Source organism: Copadichromis virginalis, linkage group LG15 (assembly GCF_057382275.1).
Source record: "Copadichromis virginalis isolate Kocher_CV1m ecotype Utaka linkage group LG15, C_Virginalis_male_GT1.1, whole genome shotgun sequence".
Taxonomy (NCBI): Eukaryota; Metazoa; Chordata; class Actinopteri; order Cichliformes; family Cichlidae; genus Copadichromis; species Copadichromis virginalis.
Window position 1 is genome coordinate 18,557,234 of NC_140632.1, and position 18,025 is coordinate 18,575,258.

Consider the following 18,025-nt stretch of genomic DNA (forward strand, 5'->3'; position numbering starts at 1 on the left):
CGTCTGAACATGACTCAAACTTGAGTCTATTTTCAAGCATTTAAGGCTCTGTTAGAGCAGCAGGATGCTCTCTGTGGCTCTGACTCTGACTTTCTCTTTTTATTAGACCGTGAGCTCCAGCACAGACGACCTGTAGTACACAGTAATAATAAAGGATACGTTAATAGCAGGAAAAATGATAATAAGGGCAGCTTCTTAGTGAGAAACGTCAGGTACAAGAAAAGCTACCGTTGTGACTCTTTGAGGCAAACAAGTAAAGGGCATATTTTGGATTATGTTGTGTGTCAGCTCACTGAATATTTTCTGTGCATACTAACGAGCCTTTGCACACTTTTCACACTGCAGTCTGAACACACACCAAATAACTGAGACCTCAGAGTGAGCAGAAATCAAAGAGTGTTGCTGAGACTGAGAGGCACGTCGTGGACCAGCTGTAGGAACATACAGCGAGATGTTTCCAGAGCAGTGAGTCTCCACAGAGCAGGACGATTGAGCTGCACAGGCTGACGATAAACCACTACTGATCCTCTCATTCCTGCCTACCAGTATTATATTTATACATGATCACGTCTTGTTGTCCGTGCACTCTATATATTTAGGATGTTTGTTTTTCTATTCCTGTTCAAATGTGCCAACGTGAATCACCTGTGCCACACCGACACCCATGCATGAAGAGCACCACATGAACAGGTGAGGAGGAGGAGTGAAGCTCCCCCTGATCACCGCAGCTTCACACAAACTGGTGCTGTTTTTCTACAATTACCTACGACGACGGCGTTGTTTTACTGTTGGATGGTTTTGTTGTCCTGAAGGCGCCGTGGCGGCTCAGTGGCTGTGCGTGTTTGTAGATTTTCATTGTGTTGGGAAGTGAACGTGTTGAATCTGTAAGTGGCTGCTTGTTTCTTACCACAAGAATAACAGCAAAAGAATAAAGTGAGAAAAAAGGACAAATCTGGGTCATGTTTCTTTTTTTATGTGAATGTTTTAGGTCAGAGTTGTGTAAATTAATTCACAGGTACAATAGAAAGAAAGAAATTTCATTCCTGAGATTTCAGGGATACAGGACCGTAGCCTACATGTACACATAGTTACATAAGTATAAGAAATGAGCACATATTGTACAGAACAGGAGCGTCTTTACTTTAAAACATAGGTATAGAACATGTAGTCCATTGGCCAAAGCCAGAGGATCCGGTCAGGCCCACTGGGTGCTTTTGAAAAATGTGCAAATTATTAAAGTCAGAAAAGCACAAAAACTGTTCCTGTGTGAAAATATATGCATGTTTAAAGTATTTCATCTGAGCTTTTGCATATATAAGCACACCTTTGTGCTTTTGCAGATGTATGAAGTTTAAGACAGGTGTAATGAGAGTGTACTGAATTTTGTAAGTTGATGTTTAAATATGACTCTTTTCAGAGTGTACATCTTTACCATAACTACTTTTGTCATTTGCCAAAACAGAAAAACAAACATCACTTAAAACAAACACGACTTTAGTGTTAGTAACATTACTATACTGTGTTTTATTTTTGTTTTTTACTTCTTTTGGTCTTAATAATCATTGCGTGAAATTCTGACATTTTGACAGCCCCATATAAATTTACAAAATGACTGTAATAAACTCTTTTCTATACCTTTTTATTCAAACAAACAACAGGAGGACCCGCTTTAATAGATAAAAGAGAAAGGACTAAACTTTATTTAAAAAACAAACAAAAAAAACCCCATCATGGGCCCAACCCACATACTCAACTCTGCTGCTCAACCCACAAATGTATTTTTCTAACAAATGCTGGAACATTTAAGGGGAAATAAACAGGCCTTCCAATGTTATAAGATTTATTGCCAAGAAGCATTGTTACAACAACGGAATAAGCATACAAACACAAATTTCCTTACTTTCTGTGTCAACTTTATATTTTTTACTGGTTCTCATCATTGGGAAGATGGTATGTTTGTACTGATTGTTTTCTTATTTGGAGCACTATCTGGAGTATAAATTACCACTGTGGTGGACTGCCATAAATGGACCTGAAGGTACTTCAGTATCCACAAATGTGCTTCAGGAGACAGAGCACAGGGTAGATTGTCTTCAAGTGCACACAGAGTCAAAGTATGGGTCTATATTTAGTCTTTTAGTTGTACCTGCTGTGACATAACATGTTACAGGAGTCCTCACCCAGAAAAGAAGAATTTTCCTCCTCATAACTTCCTTAGAAATCCTCCAGTGAGCAGCAGATTCAGATCTATACCCTTCTTACTAACTGCTGCAGCACAGTGCCATCTAACTATGTGTGAACAATAACTAATGAGATCAACATGCAACACACTGGAACAGAAGCACCATTTACATGCAGATACGCAGAAATGGTATCCGGTAATACTAGTTAATCTACCCGTTGTGTGGCTGTCTGATCACATTCATCTCACAACAAATTTGCATACTTTCACTTTTCAATTCTAGCCTTAATGCCTGAATACATGTTAGTTTTCTGTCATGCTCAGTGGGGAAAAAATATTTAATGGTTGAAATCAGGTTGAATTCAAGTGCAAGTAACATTCTCAACTACATAGTGAAGCCTTTATAAAGGCCATGGCTGACCGACCTGATTTAGCCATGAAAACGTCCATGGCTGTCCACTGCTTGGTAGGTGTTTTCTAGAGACACCTACTATGACAGGTACTATAACAAAACCAGTTTATACTCTATCGTTTGTTTTATCCGTATGTCTATTTGAATTGTATTCTGCCATAGTAACAACACTGACATTAGAGTCAGATACAACAAAGACTCACCTGAACCGTGATGTCCCATTTTAGGTAAAATTTGTTCAACCAGTGAAGCCTCATGAAAAGGCCAAATATTTGTTTTATTTCTGGGTAGAAGTACTGTTTTTTGACTTGGAAGTACTCTGAGTTTGTTACAATTGAAAAGTAAGCTGTAAAAAACAAATCCAACAAAAAGAAACACAAAGCAGCATCTCAGGGGTGTCTGTAGAGCTCACAGAGTGCATGAAGGGAACAAAAACATGTTATTTAACCTTCGAGTGACTGAGTGGAGTCATTTATGTGTGACCTTGTTGTATTTTTTAATTATGAAAATGTTTCCTTCCAACTTTTTATTTATATATTTTTTTTACAGAAATGGGTGCGCTGAGGATAATGATATTTTTTAACATTAAAGGCTTTGATTTAAAAATCATCAATTAATGTAACATCCGTGTCTTTGGACTGTGGGAGGAAGCCCACACAGGCACAGGGAGAACATGCAAACCACACAGAAAGGCTCCAGCTGCCCAGGGAATCTGACCCAACATCCCTTTTATCTCCCTGTGAACTGTGGTGTAAAGTAATATCTCATACATGGCAGAAACAGTAGAGGCATGATAAACACAAATAGATCCACTATTAACAAAAGCTTTCTTTAATAAAATATATGATCATGACTTGATCATACAGGTTATTCAAAGGTTTTTTTAATAGTGGCCGAGTCCAGTCCGGTGATTCAGTCACTGAAACGTCTCGGTCGCTTGAGGGTTAAACACAGAACATGAAGGTGTGGAGAAAACATTGTTAAGTTTGCCGATGACACTACAGTGCTCGGACTTATATCCAACAACGATGAGACAAACTACAGGACAGAGGTGCAACAACTAGAGTCATGGTGCCACGACAATAACTTGGTCTTAAACACCAAAAAGACCAAGGAGATCATTGTAGATTTCCGGAGGAAGGGTCATAACAACCATCTGCCTCTCTTCATTGGCAGTGAGGCGGTGGAGAGGGTGAGCAGTTTTAAATTCTTGGGGGTAACTGTGACCGAGGACCTGTCCTGAGGCAACCATATCACCTCAGTTGCACGGAAGGCCCAACAGCGCCTCTACTACCTGAGGAGACTGCGGAGCGCACACATTCCCAGATCTCTGATGTTGAACTTCTACAACTGTGCCATCAGCAGCGTTCTGATGTATGGATTTCTAGTGTGGTTCCCCAGCTGCACCAAGGCCGATCAGCAAGCACTCCAGCGGGTGGTGAAAGAAGCTGGCAGAATTATTGGAACAAGTCTGCCAGAGATCAGTAATATCTTCCCCACTCGCTGTCTGAGGAGGGTGCACAGTATCCTGCGGGACCAACATCACCCTGCGCGCCACCTTTTCCACCTGCTGCCCTCAGGGAGAAGGTACAGGTCTATACAGGCCAGAACATCCAGACTGGCCAACATCCTGTATCCACAGGCTGTGAGGCTCCTGAACTCTCTGCCCCCCTCTCACGGACAATAACCTTATCCAACTTCTTAATAGCACTGAACTGGTCTGCATTGGTGCATCACATCTTTATTCTCTTTCCCCCTCCTGCCCCCCCCCCCCCTTTCTTAAATAGATAACTATCATATCTGACATCATATCTCACAGTACAATAATATTGAATGGGTTGCATTGTTGTACTTTGTCATGTTTCTCAGGTCTTTGTCTGAATTTCTTATGAACATTACTTGTCATGTTCTCATGTTGTTGCTAAGGATTGTCTTATTGCACTGGAGTCACACTGGGTTAAATATTTACACTTGGGTTTTAAGGGGTATTTATTATTTTCTTCATTATTTTATTTACGGGTTGTACGGAAGCCCCAAACGCAATTTCATTGTTCTCTGACAATGACAATAAATACTTAAAAATTAAAAAAAAAAATTAAAAAAAACTTAAAAATACTCATTTACTCATGGATGTAATGCTTGACTTACAAAGCTGCAGTTACTCTTTAATTATGTCCCGTAAACATGAGTCCGTCAGTACATCCTACAGCCTTTCTGCGACTCCTATTGCTCTCTGTGGCTCTGACTCTGACTTTCTCTTTTTATTAGACCGTGAGCTCCAGCACAGACGCTCTGTAGTACACAGTAATATTAAAGGATACATTAATAGCAGGAAAAATGATAGTAAGGGCAGCTTCTTAGTGAGAAACATCAGGTACAAGAAAAGCTACCGTTGTGACTCTTTGAGGCAAACAAGTAAAGGGCATATTTTGGATTATGTTGTGTGTCAGCTCACTGAATATTTTCTGTGCATACTAACGAGCCTTTGCACACTTTTCACACTGCAGTCTGAACACACACCAAATACCTGAGACCTCAGAGTGAGCAGAAATCAAAGAGTGTTGCTGAGACTGAGAGGCACGTCGTGGACCAGCTGTAGGAACATACAGCGAGATGTTTCCAGAGCAGTGAGTCTCCACAGAGCAGGACGATTGAGCTGCACAGGCTGACGATAAACCACTACTGATCCTCTCATTCCTGCCTACCAGTATTATATTTTATGTGAATGTTTTAGGAGTTGTTGATCTCAACTTATTGATCTCTTAACTGGAGCACTGTCTCCTCCAGATGTGGAGTATAAATTACCACGGTGATGTACTGCCATAAATGGACCTGAAGTTACTTCAGTATCCACAAATGTGCTTCAGAGGACAGAGCTCAAGGCAGATTGTCTTCAAGTACACACAGAGTCAAAGTATGGGTCTATATTTAGTCTTTTAGTTGTACCTGCTGTGACATAACATGTGACAGGAGTCCTCACCCAAATTGCTGCACAGTGCCATCCAAGTATGTGTGAACAATAACTGATGGGGTCAGCATGCAACACACTGGAACAGAAACACTGGAGATACGTAGAAATGGCATCCAGTAATAGTGGTCAATCTACCTGTTGTATGGCTGTCTGATCACATTCATCTCACAACCAAACGTCAACAAAAAGACAAGTTTGCATACTTTCACTTTTCTGTTCTAGCCTTAATGTCTGAATACATATTGGTTTTCTGTAAATCTCAGTAAAGAAAATATTTTAATGGTTGAAATTCACTCTTAGTGTTGAACATCAGACACACTTTTTCATTTCGAAGTTGTTTTGCACATCAGTGTGTTGTATGTAAACCTGATAAACTGCATTCTGCCATCATGACAGCATTGGCGTCATCAGCTGATATATAAAGATGTCCTGTTGTTGAGTCAGATACAACACAGTCGCACCTGAACCAGGACGCCCAATCTCCTTTGTGCCATTTTTAGGTGAAGTTAATTCAACTGGTGAGTCAGACCTATCAAAACATCTGTTTTAAAAGTAGAATTACTGATTTTGGATTTTGAAAAAGTATTGGATTGTAATAACTCAGTGTGAGAATATTTATAGAAGTAAAAGTCCTGAAATCAGAATCATGTTGTTGCCTGACTAAGAGCTTCATCATGAGCAGATTATCAAAGGTATCAAAGGCGTCAGTATACCATTTGTAAATCTTGCTACCCTACATGTTGAAATGAACAGCTTTTGGGGCTGTCAGGCCTTTAAATCCTTGTAGCTTAGTTTTTTTTGTAGCTTGGTTGGATGGTTGAAGTGAGTGAAGAAGAAAAAGCTATTTGGATAAATTCAGAATTTAGTTTTGTGCTATAAATCTGTGCAACGTGTGTAACACTGAGTAATGCTGTGTCATACTAATGGGCCATGTTGTCGAAGCTTCTCGTGTTTTCTAAAGCTTGAACATCAGACATAAGTTTCCTTTTGGGAGGTGTTTGTACATGGGTGTGTTGTACGTAAACCTGATAAACTGCATCCTGCCATCTTAACAGCATTGGTGTCATCAGCTTGCTGTCAGGTGATAGAATATATAAAGATGGACCATCGCAGATTCAGAAATAACACACAGCGAGGGTGTCCAATATCTTTGGCACCATTTTAGGGTAAAATTGCTGAAGCTTTTCATGTCTTCAAAAGTTCAAATGTCTGACAGACACCATTTTTGGATTATAATGAGAAACTGAAGAAGCCATTTATTCTAAAAAAAATAATTTTTTAGAATAAAATATTTTTTGTAGTATTTACATGTAAAACAGTCACATAAATCACAAAAGTCACATAATTCACTGATGCTCATTTCTACTCTCAGTTTATGTTACTCTTACAGTGTTATTACTCTTACACCACATTAGTGTTATTGTTGACTGCATTGTTTTTAATAAATAATACTTTTGCACCTTTCAGAGATAGATACTTTGATTATATGTCTGTGATCTTTCTGGCATTGTTTACTTTTGGTGTCACTCTTCTGTTTTCACAAATTTACTTTTTAATCCAGATCCTCAATACATTTCAGCTTGGGAAACACATCCATCCATCCAGTTCAGAGTCACAGGAGCACTCTGTCACTATCCCAACCGCGCTCTTTGACTTTGAGGACTGTGACGAGGCTGAGAAAGCAACACAGCAGAGACCTGCGCATCTGCAATTCAGAACCTGTAGAGGAAACATCACCGAGTAAGTAAAGGTTCTCACGTCCACGACTTAATGGTCACTATTTGGCCTAATGTATACTGAAGCTACATCATTAACCCAATGACACATTTCCACAAGTCTTTCTCCGTCTGCATGAGCTAATAAATGCATATGACTCCAAAAATGTTATTGAACCTTACAGGAAACCTTATGCAAGGTACAAGTAAATAAAAAGAAAGTACTGATGAATGAATAGATCAGAGGGAGGGGTGCAAGAACAACTAAGCCAAAGCCATTACTATTGTTCATGCGCTTTCAATGGCTCGCTTGAACGTTTAGATGACTCATTGTCATGTCATTGATTCTAGCTGCTCATTTCCTGATATTACAATTGAAAAGTAAGCTGTAAAAAAACAATCTAACAAAAAGACACAAGATTTTTAACATGTATTCATGTATACACCACATTTAACTCCAAATAACCAAAATGTTTCTACCCTCCAGGTGAACCGAACCCACAGAGCTCCACAGCTAAAAGGCAAGCATCAAGTTAGAGTCTCTGAACATCAACACTACCTTCAGGTTAGTTTACTGTCAGTCAGATTATAAAATAAGCCACTACTTTGACTGAAAACAAACTTTAACTAGGCTGACAACGAGTTAACATATGTTTGATCACCTGGGTTCTCCATATCTTACATGACAATTTAGCTCAGCACTCATCTAACAATGTTTCAGTGCATTGTTGTAATAACTGTACTGTGTTTGTGTTGCAGACTGAGCATTGACCAGGACAACACAGATAATCAGGCCTAACAACAGCAGAGGAACGTCACCATGGCTCATTTAGAACCCACAACTGAAAACTTGCGTATAGCTCATCTGAACATATGCAGCCTTAAAAATAAGATTCCTGACATTCACCGCTTTTTAACACGTTGTAAAATACACGTGCTAGCTCTCACTGAAACTCATTTAGGCGTAACTGTTAGAAACTCTGAACTAAAAATAGACAATTACAAGTTGTACAGATGCGATAGAAAACCTAATAATGGAGAAGGCTATCGAGGTGGTGTAGCTCTCTATGTTCAAGATCACATTCCAGTTAAGAGACACGTTTTCTCAAATCTGTCTAATATAGAAATTATCTGGGCTGACATTTACCTGCCACATACCAAACCAGTTTTAATAGGATGTTGTTATATATCAAAAAAATCCGATTTTAAGTATCTTGAAGGTATGGAGATATCAGACAGAGACCGAACAGAAAAAGACGTATTCTTGCTGGGTGACTTTAACAAGAATTGGTTCTCAGAGGACATGCTCCAAATTAAGTTGTTTTCTGAGAGATGTGGTCTAAAACAGATTGTAAACTCTCGTACCAGAGAAGAAAACTGTATTGATCACATCTACACAAATATTCCAGAACTTTGTCACACTCCTCGGTCAATTGTCACAGGCTGTAGTGATCATAATCTTGTTTTTGTTGATATAGAAAAAAAAGTACCCCAAAGAATAAGCATTCAGAGGTCATACACTAAGTTTGATGAAAACAGTTTCATTCAGGAAATTCAGAGAACATCATGGAGTGAGGTAATGGAAGAAGAAAAACCTGAGAAGGCTTTATCCAGGTTTATTGAAATCTTTATGACAATAGCACACAAGCATGCTCCATTAAAGAAGATTACAACTGAACCTAAACCCTGGTGGTGGGATGAAAACATAATACTTTTAATGTCGCTAAGAGATAAAGCAAAAAAGTGGGGCTTCACACTGGTAGCAGGAATTATTCGCGCTAGCCTTTTAAGAAGGTTCCGTTACAGAAAGGAGAAATGGCTCAAGTTGCACCATGAATTTGAGCAGCTGATTGTACCAACAAACATCTTTAATGTCTCTCGGTATTATACTGATGAATCTCTGCGTTTTAGTAGTGAACGCCTGCCTTTGCCATTGTTTCAGAGATCTGAACTCACTTTTGTGACAGTTAACGACAGCAAAATTGAAGATTTGTTAAAGTCACTCCCGGGGTCTTTGACTCCTGGTACAGATGAAATAGATGAGCTTAAATTTGTGCCAATAGACGATAACAAAGTTACGCTTTTGTTAAAGTCACTCCCGGAGTCTTTGACTCCTGGTACAGATGAAATAGATGCTAGACTGCTAAAAATTACTGCTCGGTACATCTCTGCTCCCATACGCCACATTATGAACCGTTGCATTGACTGTGGTGAGTTTCCATCTCAGTGGAAGAATTCCAAAATATTACTAGCTTCACAGAGCGGAAACGCTGATTTCAGGCCAAAACATGTCCTTCCTGTTTTAAGTCAGATCCTGGAGAAAATTCTGGTGGAGCAGATGACGGAGCACTTTACTAACAATAATCTGTTTGCTCAGCATCAAAAAACTCTTCACGAAATGACACAAGACTTGCCTACAGAATCTAACAATGGTGCAGAAGAAGATGAATTCAAAGAAGGATTAACTTCATTCTTTGACACAATCAGTCCCAAACAGCTGATTGACAATTTAAAATTGAATAATTTCTCAAAAAGGGCTGTTACTATGATGAAAAGCTTTCTCTCTGACAGAAGACAGAAAGTGTACTACAACAGCTGCCCTTCTCACTGGAGAAAGTTAGACTGTGGGCTTCCACAAGGAAGTTGCCTGGCTTACTTCCTGTTCTCTGTTTATACAAATGACCCGAAACACCTTTTTAATCATATCTTCAGTTGTTATGGAAGGCAGTTACTTCATAATACATCATTCAGCTTATACCTATGAGGAGTTAAAGAATATGTGGAGAAATGAATCACAAGCCTGGAGTCACTGAATAAAACAAAACAAGGTGGCCAAATTTATCCAGGAGGTAATTGATATTCATCAACTCCTCAGATCAACACTGCACTTGAATGTGAATCAATTTTTTTCACATCCAATTTTTAGAAGTTGTAATACAGAACGAGCATATTTCCTGGTCAGACATCCGCAAGAAAATAAAATAAAAAACTGCTTTGGTATGATCAGGTAATGTTCTGTAAATGTCTCAGGGGAGGTGGGTAATTTTGTTCTTTCATTAGTGCTCTCTCAATAATAGGACTGACGCCTATGTACCATCCATTGCTGACCACACACACCTTGGTTTTCAAGTTGCTTTTGCTAGGATGTATGTTTGAGTTATGGTTTGCTGAGCATTTTGATGTTAGCTTAGGTTATGACATTCACTTTGTGAGTGTCTCCTTGTTCATGCTATGACTCATGTTTTTGTGTTTTGTTTTGCTTTTTCACTATTTAACCTGTCAACACAAATAGTTTGTAAGTGAGTGAATTTTTATTTTCTGTTTTTCTGGTGTTGGTATACTTGGGTTTGTAAAAGTTATTTTTTTCAGGTTTCAGCTAAACTGTGGTTTCTTTTTCTCTGTAGTTTTGTTTTGTTTTTTTGTTTTCTCTGAACTCCATTCATGGTCTGTAAACTGGCAATAAAGGATTTAAAACTTGTCCAATGATTACACGAGTTGTATTCTTCTAGAACTTAACATCATCCACGCATCCAACAATGGCTCAGAATTTTAAAACAGGGAAGTATTAGGAATATTTGGTTTTTAGTTCATGGTATTTGAATATGCACAACGAAATGACATTTTGATCCAGCTAGCAGGGATATCAGGTGCAAAAGCAGGTTGGGTTAAGTGTGCATTTATTAAGAAAAAGTAATACAGAACATTAATAATTATTTCCCCAGGAAATGCTAATTATCAGTTATAAAAATGCTGATAGTTCACAGAGAAGCAAAGTTGAGTACTCAATTAGAGCATATAGCTTGACATATGTAAATCTGAAAGTAACTGTGATTATCTTTGTGAAGTTTGCAGGCAAAACCAAATCCTACAGCTACGTTGGATTGGTTGAGAAGGTTGATGGTGCTGACACTGGTGCAAAGTTTTTAAGGTGAAGTCATAATAGGCCTGTGAATGGAAAGCCCATCTTCACTCTCAAAGAAAATGATGACAGTGACATCCCAAGAGAAGATGCACATAAAGAAATAACTACCCACACCACAAAACTTGGTGGTACAGCCAGAAGGGAGCAGTGGGGAAAATCAACAAGTTCATGCGGTGCTAGGCCTTGTTTAAGAAAAGGGACTTTTAATGTGCTCATGTGGCAGAACTGGCTTGTATAAAATTGGTCTTTGACGTTTGACGTTGTAAAATAACTTTAAATAAACCTTGGATGAGTAGTTTGGTGTTAAATTTGTCTAGCTTTTATATAGCATTAGTTTCGGATTTAAAAATATACTGTTTTGCTTTAATAATCAGTGGCACAATTAACCCAGTGTATTCTCGCCAAAGGCACAACTTACACACTGGGGGCAAGTTGTGCCACAAGACCACTTTTTTCAGAAAGCAATATTTCTTAAAAACTATATTTCAAATCCAAAGTGATTGTTCCCAGGGATGCACGACATCCTGATATATATTTATATATTTTAGTTGGGAGCATTACTGTCATGGCCTCCCATTAAAGTCACTTTAAGTTAAAGGCTGACACAACTCACCCCACTCTCCCCAGTATGTCTTTCTGTATTGTTTTCTGCCATTTTAACAACACTGACATGACTGAGTCAGATACAACACAGACTTACCTGAGCCAGGACATCCTATCTCCTTCACACCATTTTTAGGTAAATTTTGTTCAACTGGTGAAGACTCATGAAAAGGCAAAATATTTGTTTTATTTCTGTGTAGATGTATTGATTTTGGACTTGGAAATACTCTGATTCTTGGTGCCATGTTCTCGAAGCTTCTTGTGTTTTCTAAAGCTCAAACGTCAGACACACTTTTCAATTTGGGAGGCGTTTGTACGTCAAACTATGTCATATGTAAACCTGACAAACTACATAAAGATGCCGTGTAGTTGAGTCAGATACAATACAGACGCACCCAAGACAGGACGTCCAATCTCCTTTGTGCCATTTTTAGGCTGGTGAGTCAAAACTATCAAAACATTTGTTTTATAAGTAGAATTACTGATTTTTGACTGTGAAGAAGTGTTGGATTGTAATCATTCACTGTGAGAACATTTATAGAAGTAAAAGTCCTGAAATCAGAATCATGTTGTTGCCTTAAAGGTTCATCATGAACAGAGTATCAAAGCTATCAAAGGCGTCAGTATACCTTTTGTAAATCTTGGTACCTTACATGTTGTAATGAACAGCTTTTGGGGCTGTTGGGCCTTTAAATCCTTCTAATCAAATGTAGTTTAGTTTTTTTATCTAGCTTGTCAATGACTGGATGAGTGAAGAAGAAAAGGTTATTTGGATACATTTAGAATTTAGTTTTGTGTCATTGCACAAATCTGTGCCATGGAAAGGAAAAGGTACGTCTGGTGTTCAAGCTTTAGAAAACAAGAGAGGCTTCGAGAACATGCCGCCCTAGTATGACACAGCAATCTGCTCAGTTACTCAGTGTAATACTGTAGGCAAATTTGTGCGTGGTGCAAATTGCTGTACATAACAAAGTGTTGAGTAAGGCAGATTGCTGTGTCATGCTGGGCAGCATGTTCTCGAAGTCTGTCGTGTTTTCTAAAGTTTGAACGTCAGACATACCTTTCCTTTTTGGGAGGTGTTTGCACATCAGTTTGTTATATGTAAACTTGATAAACTGCATTTTGCCATCATATCAGCAGTGGTGTCATCACCTTGCAGTCAGTTGATAGAATATATAAAGATGCCCTGTAGCAGATTCAGAAATAACACAGAGCGAGGACAACCGATCTCTTTGGCACCATTTCAGGATAAAATTCTTAAAGCTTCTCGTGTCTTCTAAAGTTCAAATGTCAGACACACAACCTCTTTGGATTTTTCTCTAATTGTCATCATTTTAAAGAAAAACTGAAGAAGCAATTTATTTTAAAACAGATTTTTTAAAATTATTTTTTAATGTAAAACAGTAGATTGAAAGTCACATGATTCACTGAGGCTCATGTCTACTCTCAGTTTACATTACTCCCTGTATCACTATTATTCTTTTTATCACTCGCACAGCGTTATTTTATTATTCCTAGTACCACATTAGTCTTTTTGTTGACTGCACTGTTCTTGATAAATAATAACTTTTTATAGTTCAGAGTTTGATACTTTGATTGTATGTCTGTGGTCTTTCTGGCATTGATTACCTTTGGTGTCAAACTTCTGTTCTCACAAATGGACTTTTTAATCCAAACCCTCCATGCTTTTCAGCCTGGCAAACACATCCATCCATCCATCCATCCAGCCAGCCAGCTCAGAGTCACAGGAGCACTCTCTGCCTATCTTAACTGTGATCTCCGACTTTGGGGACTGTGACGAGTCTGAGCAAGCAACACAGCAGAGAGCTGCGCATCTGCAGTTCAGAGCCTGTAGAACAAACATCACTGAGTAAGTAAAGATTCTCATGTCCACAATGTAATGGTTACTGTTTGGCCTAATGTAGACTGAAGCTATGTCCTTAACCCTTTGACACATTTCCACAAGTCTTTCTACATCTGCACGAGCTGATACATGTATCAGATTGCAAAAACTTTATTAATCCTTACAGGTAACTGACTTTATGCAAGGTGCAAATAAATAAAAAGAAAGTACTGATGAATGAAGAGATCAAAGGAAGGGTTGCAAGAACAACTAAGCCAAATGGCTGCTTTCCATTCAGAGGAATGTAGCCACTGCTATTATTCCTGCGCTGCAATAGCTCGCTTGAACATTTAGTTGACTCATTGTCATGTGATTGATTCTAGCTGCTTGGTTTTTGAAGTAACAATAGAAAAGTAAACTGAAAAAAAAAAAAATCCATTAAAAATACACATGTTAAATTGCACTTTAAATTTCTTGTATGACAAGGACTGTGTCAGAAATAAATTCTTACTTCTCCATTCATTGCACTGTTATGGGCTAACAAAAGAGTCTTTAGTAGCATCAAAAGACACCACAAGCCTATCTTTCTTCCACTCCAGCTCAGCTCTTGTTAAATGACATTTACATATACAATGAACCATCAGAAGATATATTATATATAATATATAAATATATATAATATCAGTCTATGATTCTATATTTTATTTAAGCCTAAATAAGTGGGGTTATTTCTATCTCTACAAGAATCACCAACAACTCAAAACACTTTTTCAGAGATAACATCACAGCTTCATTGCTTCTCAATGACTCTCCTCTGTGACAAAACAGCATAGTACATATTTACATCTATACACCACATGTGACTCCAAATAACCAGAATATTTCTAACCTCCAGGTAAACTGAACCGATAGAAGCTCCAGAGCTAAAAGACAAGCTTCAAGTTAGTCTCTGAACATCGACACAACCTTCAGGTGAGTTTACTGTCAGTCAGATTATAAAATGAACCACTCTCAGTGCGCCCCAGGGTAGCTGTGACTACAATGTAGCTTGCCATCACCAGTGTGTGAATGTGTGTGTGAATGGGTAGATGACTGAATGTGTAAAGCGCTTTGGGGTCCTTACGGACTAGTAAAGCGCTATACAAATACAGGCCATTTACCATTTACTAGTTTGACTCAAAACAAACTTAAACATGAGGGACAAATCAAAAGAACACCTTTAGCGGACATAATGGCATGCTCCTGATGAGATGAGGGATGGTTTGAAAATGTCTCAGTGTTAGTTTTAGTCTTTTCAATAAAGTTTTTGTATCTTTTATTATTGTGTGGAGGTCATCTGTCAGAGGGCAGTTTTAGGAAAATCAGTAAATGTATTACAATAAAAACCATAGCTCCACACCTAAAAGGCAAGCATCAAGTTAGAGTCTCTGAACATCAACACTACCTTCAGGTTAGTTTACTGTCAGTCAGATTATAAAATGAGCCACTAGTTTGGCTGAGAACAAACTTTAACTAAGCTGACAAATCAAAAGAAGACCTTTAGCAGACATTAGGGCAAGGAAGGTATCCAGCAGCATTATTATAGTTTTATATTTTCCAATTAGTTTTTTTTTACATTTCAAGTTTTTGGTTTTAATTTAGTTCACTTCACTTAGTTTGAAAATGTTTCAGTTTTAGTTTTGCACTTTTCAATTAATATTTGTATCTTTTATTATTGTGTGGAGGTCATCTGTCAGAGGCCAGCTTTAGGAAAATCTGTAAATGTATTACAATAAAAACCATAAACCTTTTGAAAGCAGTTGACTTAGTGTTGTAGACATCCACAGTGTTAATAAACAAGTTGATCAATTACTCAGCAATATGATATGATTTTATTGGATTTTTTTTTTTTTTTACCAGACTAACTTTTACTAACAATAATCTTTTTTACATCAAGTTTTAGATTATATTTTCGTTTTAGTTAACTATAATAACTTTGGTGTTCAGGGAGCTCTACTCCCAGATCTACATCCAAAATAAATTCAAACTTGTACCCATTGCACCCAATTATTGTTTTTCCAAGTCATTAAAGATCCATGCTGAACAATCATTCCACCCTGGAATCAAACAGATGAAAGAAGTCATTAAAATCCCCAAATTACCATGACATTCATGCCCATGATGAGTGTATATAAACTTCTGATGACAATTACTTAATATATATTTGATCACCTGGGTTCTCTGGATCTTAGGTGATGATTTATCATGATTTAGATTACGTGAATTCATCTAACAATGTTTCAGTGCTTTGTTGTAATAACTGTGCTGTGTGTGTGTTGCAGACAGAGCATTGATCAGGAGTGGACAACACAGGCAATCAGGCCCATCAACAGTTGAGGAAGAGGAAAGCTCTGAATCATCTGCTTAAGAGGACAAACCAAGACCTCAGAGGTGCTTCTATCTGTCTGTTTAAGCCATGGCCAATTTAAGTCCCACAGCTGTAAACTTGTTTCAGTTCATTGTTATAATAACTGTGCTGTGTTTGTCTTGCAGACTGAGTGTTGACCAGGACAACACAGATAATCAGGCCTGATAACAGGAGAGGAACATGGCTGATTTGGATCCCACAACTGAAAACTTGCGCATGGCTCATCTGAACATATGCAGCCTTAGACATAAGATTCCTGACATTCACCTCTTTTTAACACGTTATAAAATACACGTGCTAGCTCTCACTGAAACTCATTTAGGCACAACTGTTAGAAACTCTGAACTAAAAATAGATAATTACAAGTTGTACAGAAAGGATGGAAAAAAGAAAAACAAAGGAAAAAGGGATCGGGGTGGTGTAGCTCTCTATGTTCAAGATCACATTAGCAAACACATTAAGAAACAGTTTGTTTCAAATCTGCCTAATATAGATCTGATCTGGGCTGTCATTAACCTGCCACATACCAAACCAGTTTTCATAGGATGTTGTTACATATCAGAAAAATCTGATTATAAATATCTTGAAGGTATCAAGATATCAGAGAAAGACCGAACAGGAAGACACATTTTCCTGCTGGGTGACTTTAACATGAATTGGTACTTAGAAAAAGATAGAAACAACATTGAGTCTTTTTCTAAAAGGTGTGGTTTAAAACAGGTTGTAAACTGTCCCACCAGGTTAGAAAACTGTATTGATCACATCTACACAAATATTCCAGAGCTTTATGACTCACCATGGTCAGTTGTCACAGGCTGTAGTGATCATAATCTTGTTATTGTTGATGTAGAAAAAATAAAAGTACCCCAAAGAATAACCATTAGGGATCCTAAACCCTGGTGGTGGGATGAAGATTTAATATATTCAATAAAGGAAAGAGATGATGTAAAAAGGGATTCAACTATAGTAAAAGAAAATAAAGAAAGTGACACAAAAAAAGCAAAGAGCTTACGCAAAAAGATTTTAGATAAGTTCAAAAACATAAAGAAATATTTTCCCCAAATTCAACCAGAAGATATCTGATATTCATCAACTTCTCAGATCCACATTGCAATTGAATGTGAATCAATTTAATCACATCAAATTCTTAGGAGTTATAATACTGAACCAGCATGTTTCCTGGTCAGACATCTGCAAGAAAATAAAAAAAACTGTTTTGGTATGATCAGGTAATGTTCTGTCTCAGGGGATCTGGGTCATTTTGTTCTTTCATTAGTGCTCTCTCAATTGTAGGACTGAGGCCTCTGTGTCATCCATTGCTGACCACACACACCTTGGTTTTCAAGTTGCTTTTGTCAGGATGTATGTTTGAGTTATAGTTTGCTGAGCATTTTGATGTTAGCTTAGGTTATGACAATCACTTTCTGAGTATCTCCTTGTTAATGCTATGACTCATGTTTTTTTTCTTTTCACTATTTAATGCATCAACAGAAATAGTTTTTAAATGACTAATTTTTTGATTTGTGTTTTTCTGGTGTTGGCATACTGGAATAAGTTATTTTTGTCAGGTTTCATCTATACTGTGGTTTCTTTTTCTCTGTAGTTTTGTTTTGTTTTTTTGTTTTCTCTGAACTCCATTCATGGTCTGTAAACTGGCAATAAAGGATTTAAAACTAGGGCTGGGTATTGTCACTGATTTCTAGAATCAGCTCAATTCCAATTCACAAGGTTCAATTCAATTTGAATCGGGGAAATTTTCCCTCAGCCTGTCAGAAATATTATAATTCTGATCATTTATCAGTACATATCCATATTGTTATATCTATGAAAAGAAAGCTGACACTTGTGAGACTATCAGAGGTGTAAGCGTCACAGCAGATGCCTTTTTGTCAAATTAACTGAGCATAAAACACAAAAAAGCACGAAGGAGATTTTCCTGGCCTGGCTTTTTATAGCAGATAATCACCTTT

General features: G+C 37.8%; 1 protein-coding gene and 2 long non-coding RNA genes across 3 annotated transcripts in view; all 3 read left to right on the forward strand.

Annotated features, from left to right (window-relative positions):
• The window catches only part of LOC146692254 (dihydropyrimidinase-related protein 5-like), a 35,485-nt gene extending 30,181 nt beyond the window's left edge, over positions 1-5,304 (forward strand). The window contains exon 15 of the mRNA XM_085432316.1: positions 5,102-5,304. Within this exon, the coding sequence (XP_085288442.1) occupies positions 5,102-5,138 (37 nt within the window). The 3' untranslated portion in view covers positions 5,139-5,304. The remainder of the gene's footprint in view (positions 1-5,101) is intronic.
• Positions 5,305-6,019: 715 nt separating this feature from the next.
• LOC146692255 (uncharacterized) lies at positions 6,020-8,238 on the forward strand. The gene is made up of 4 exons (XR_014915159.1): positions 6,020-6,083; positions 7,145-7,305; positions 7,768-7,845; positions 8,040-8,238. It is a non-coding gene; the product is annotated as an uncharacterized LOC146692255 (long non-coding RNA).
• Positions 8,239-12,955: 4,717 nt separating this feature from the next.
• Positions 12,956-17,731, forward strand: LOC146692256 (uncharacterized). Its single transcript, XR_014915011.1, has 4 exons — positions 12,956-13,675; positions 14,544-14,620; positions 15,970-16,078; positions 16,181-17,731. It is a non-coding gene; the product is annotated as an uncharacterized LOC146692256 (long non-coding RNA).
• Positions 17,732-18,025: the final 294 nt, after the last annotated feature.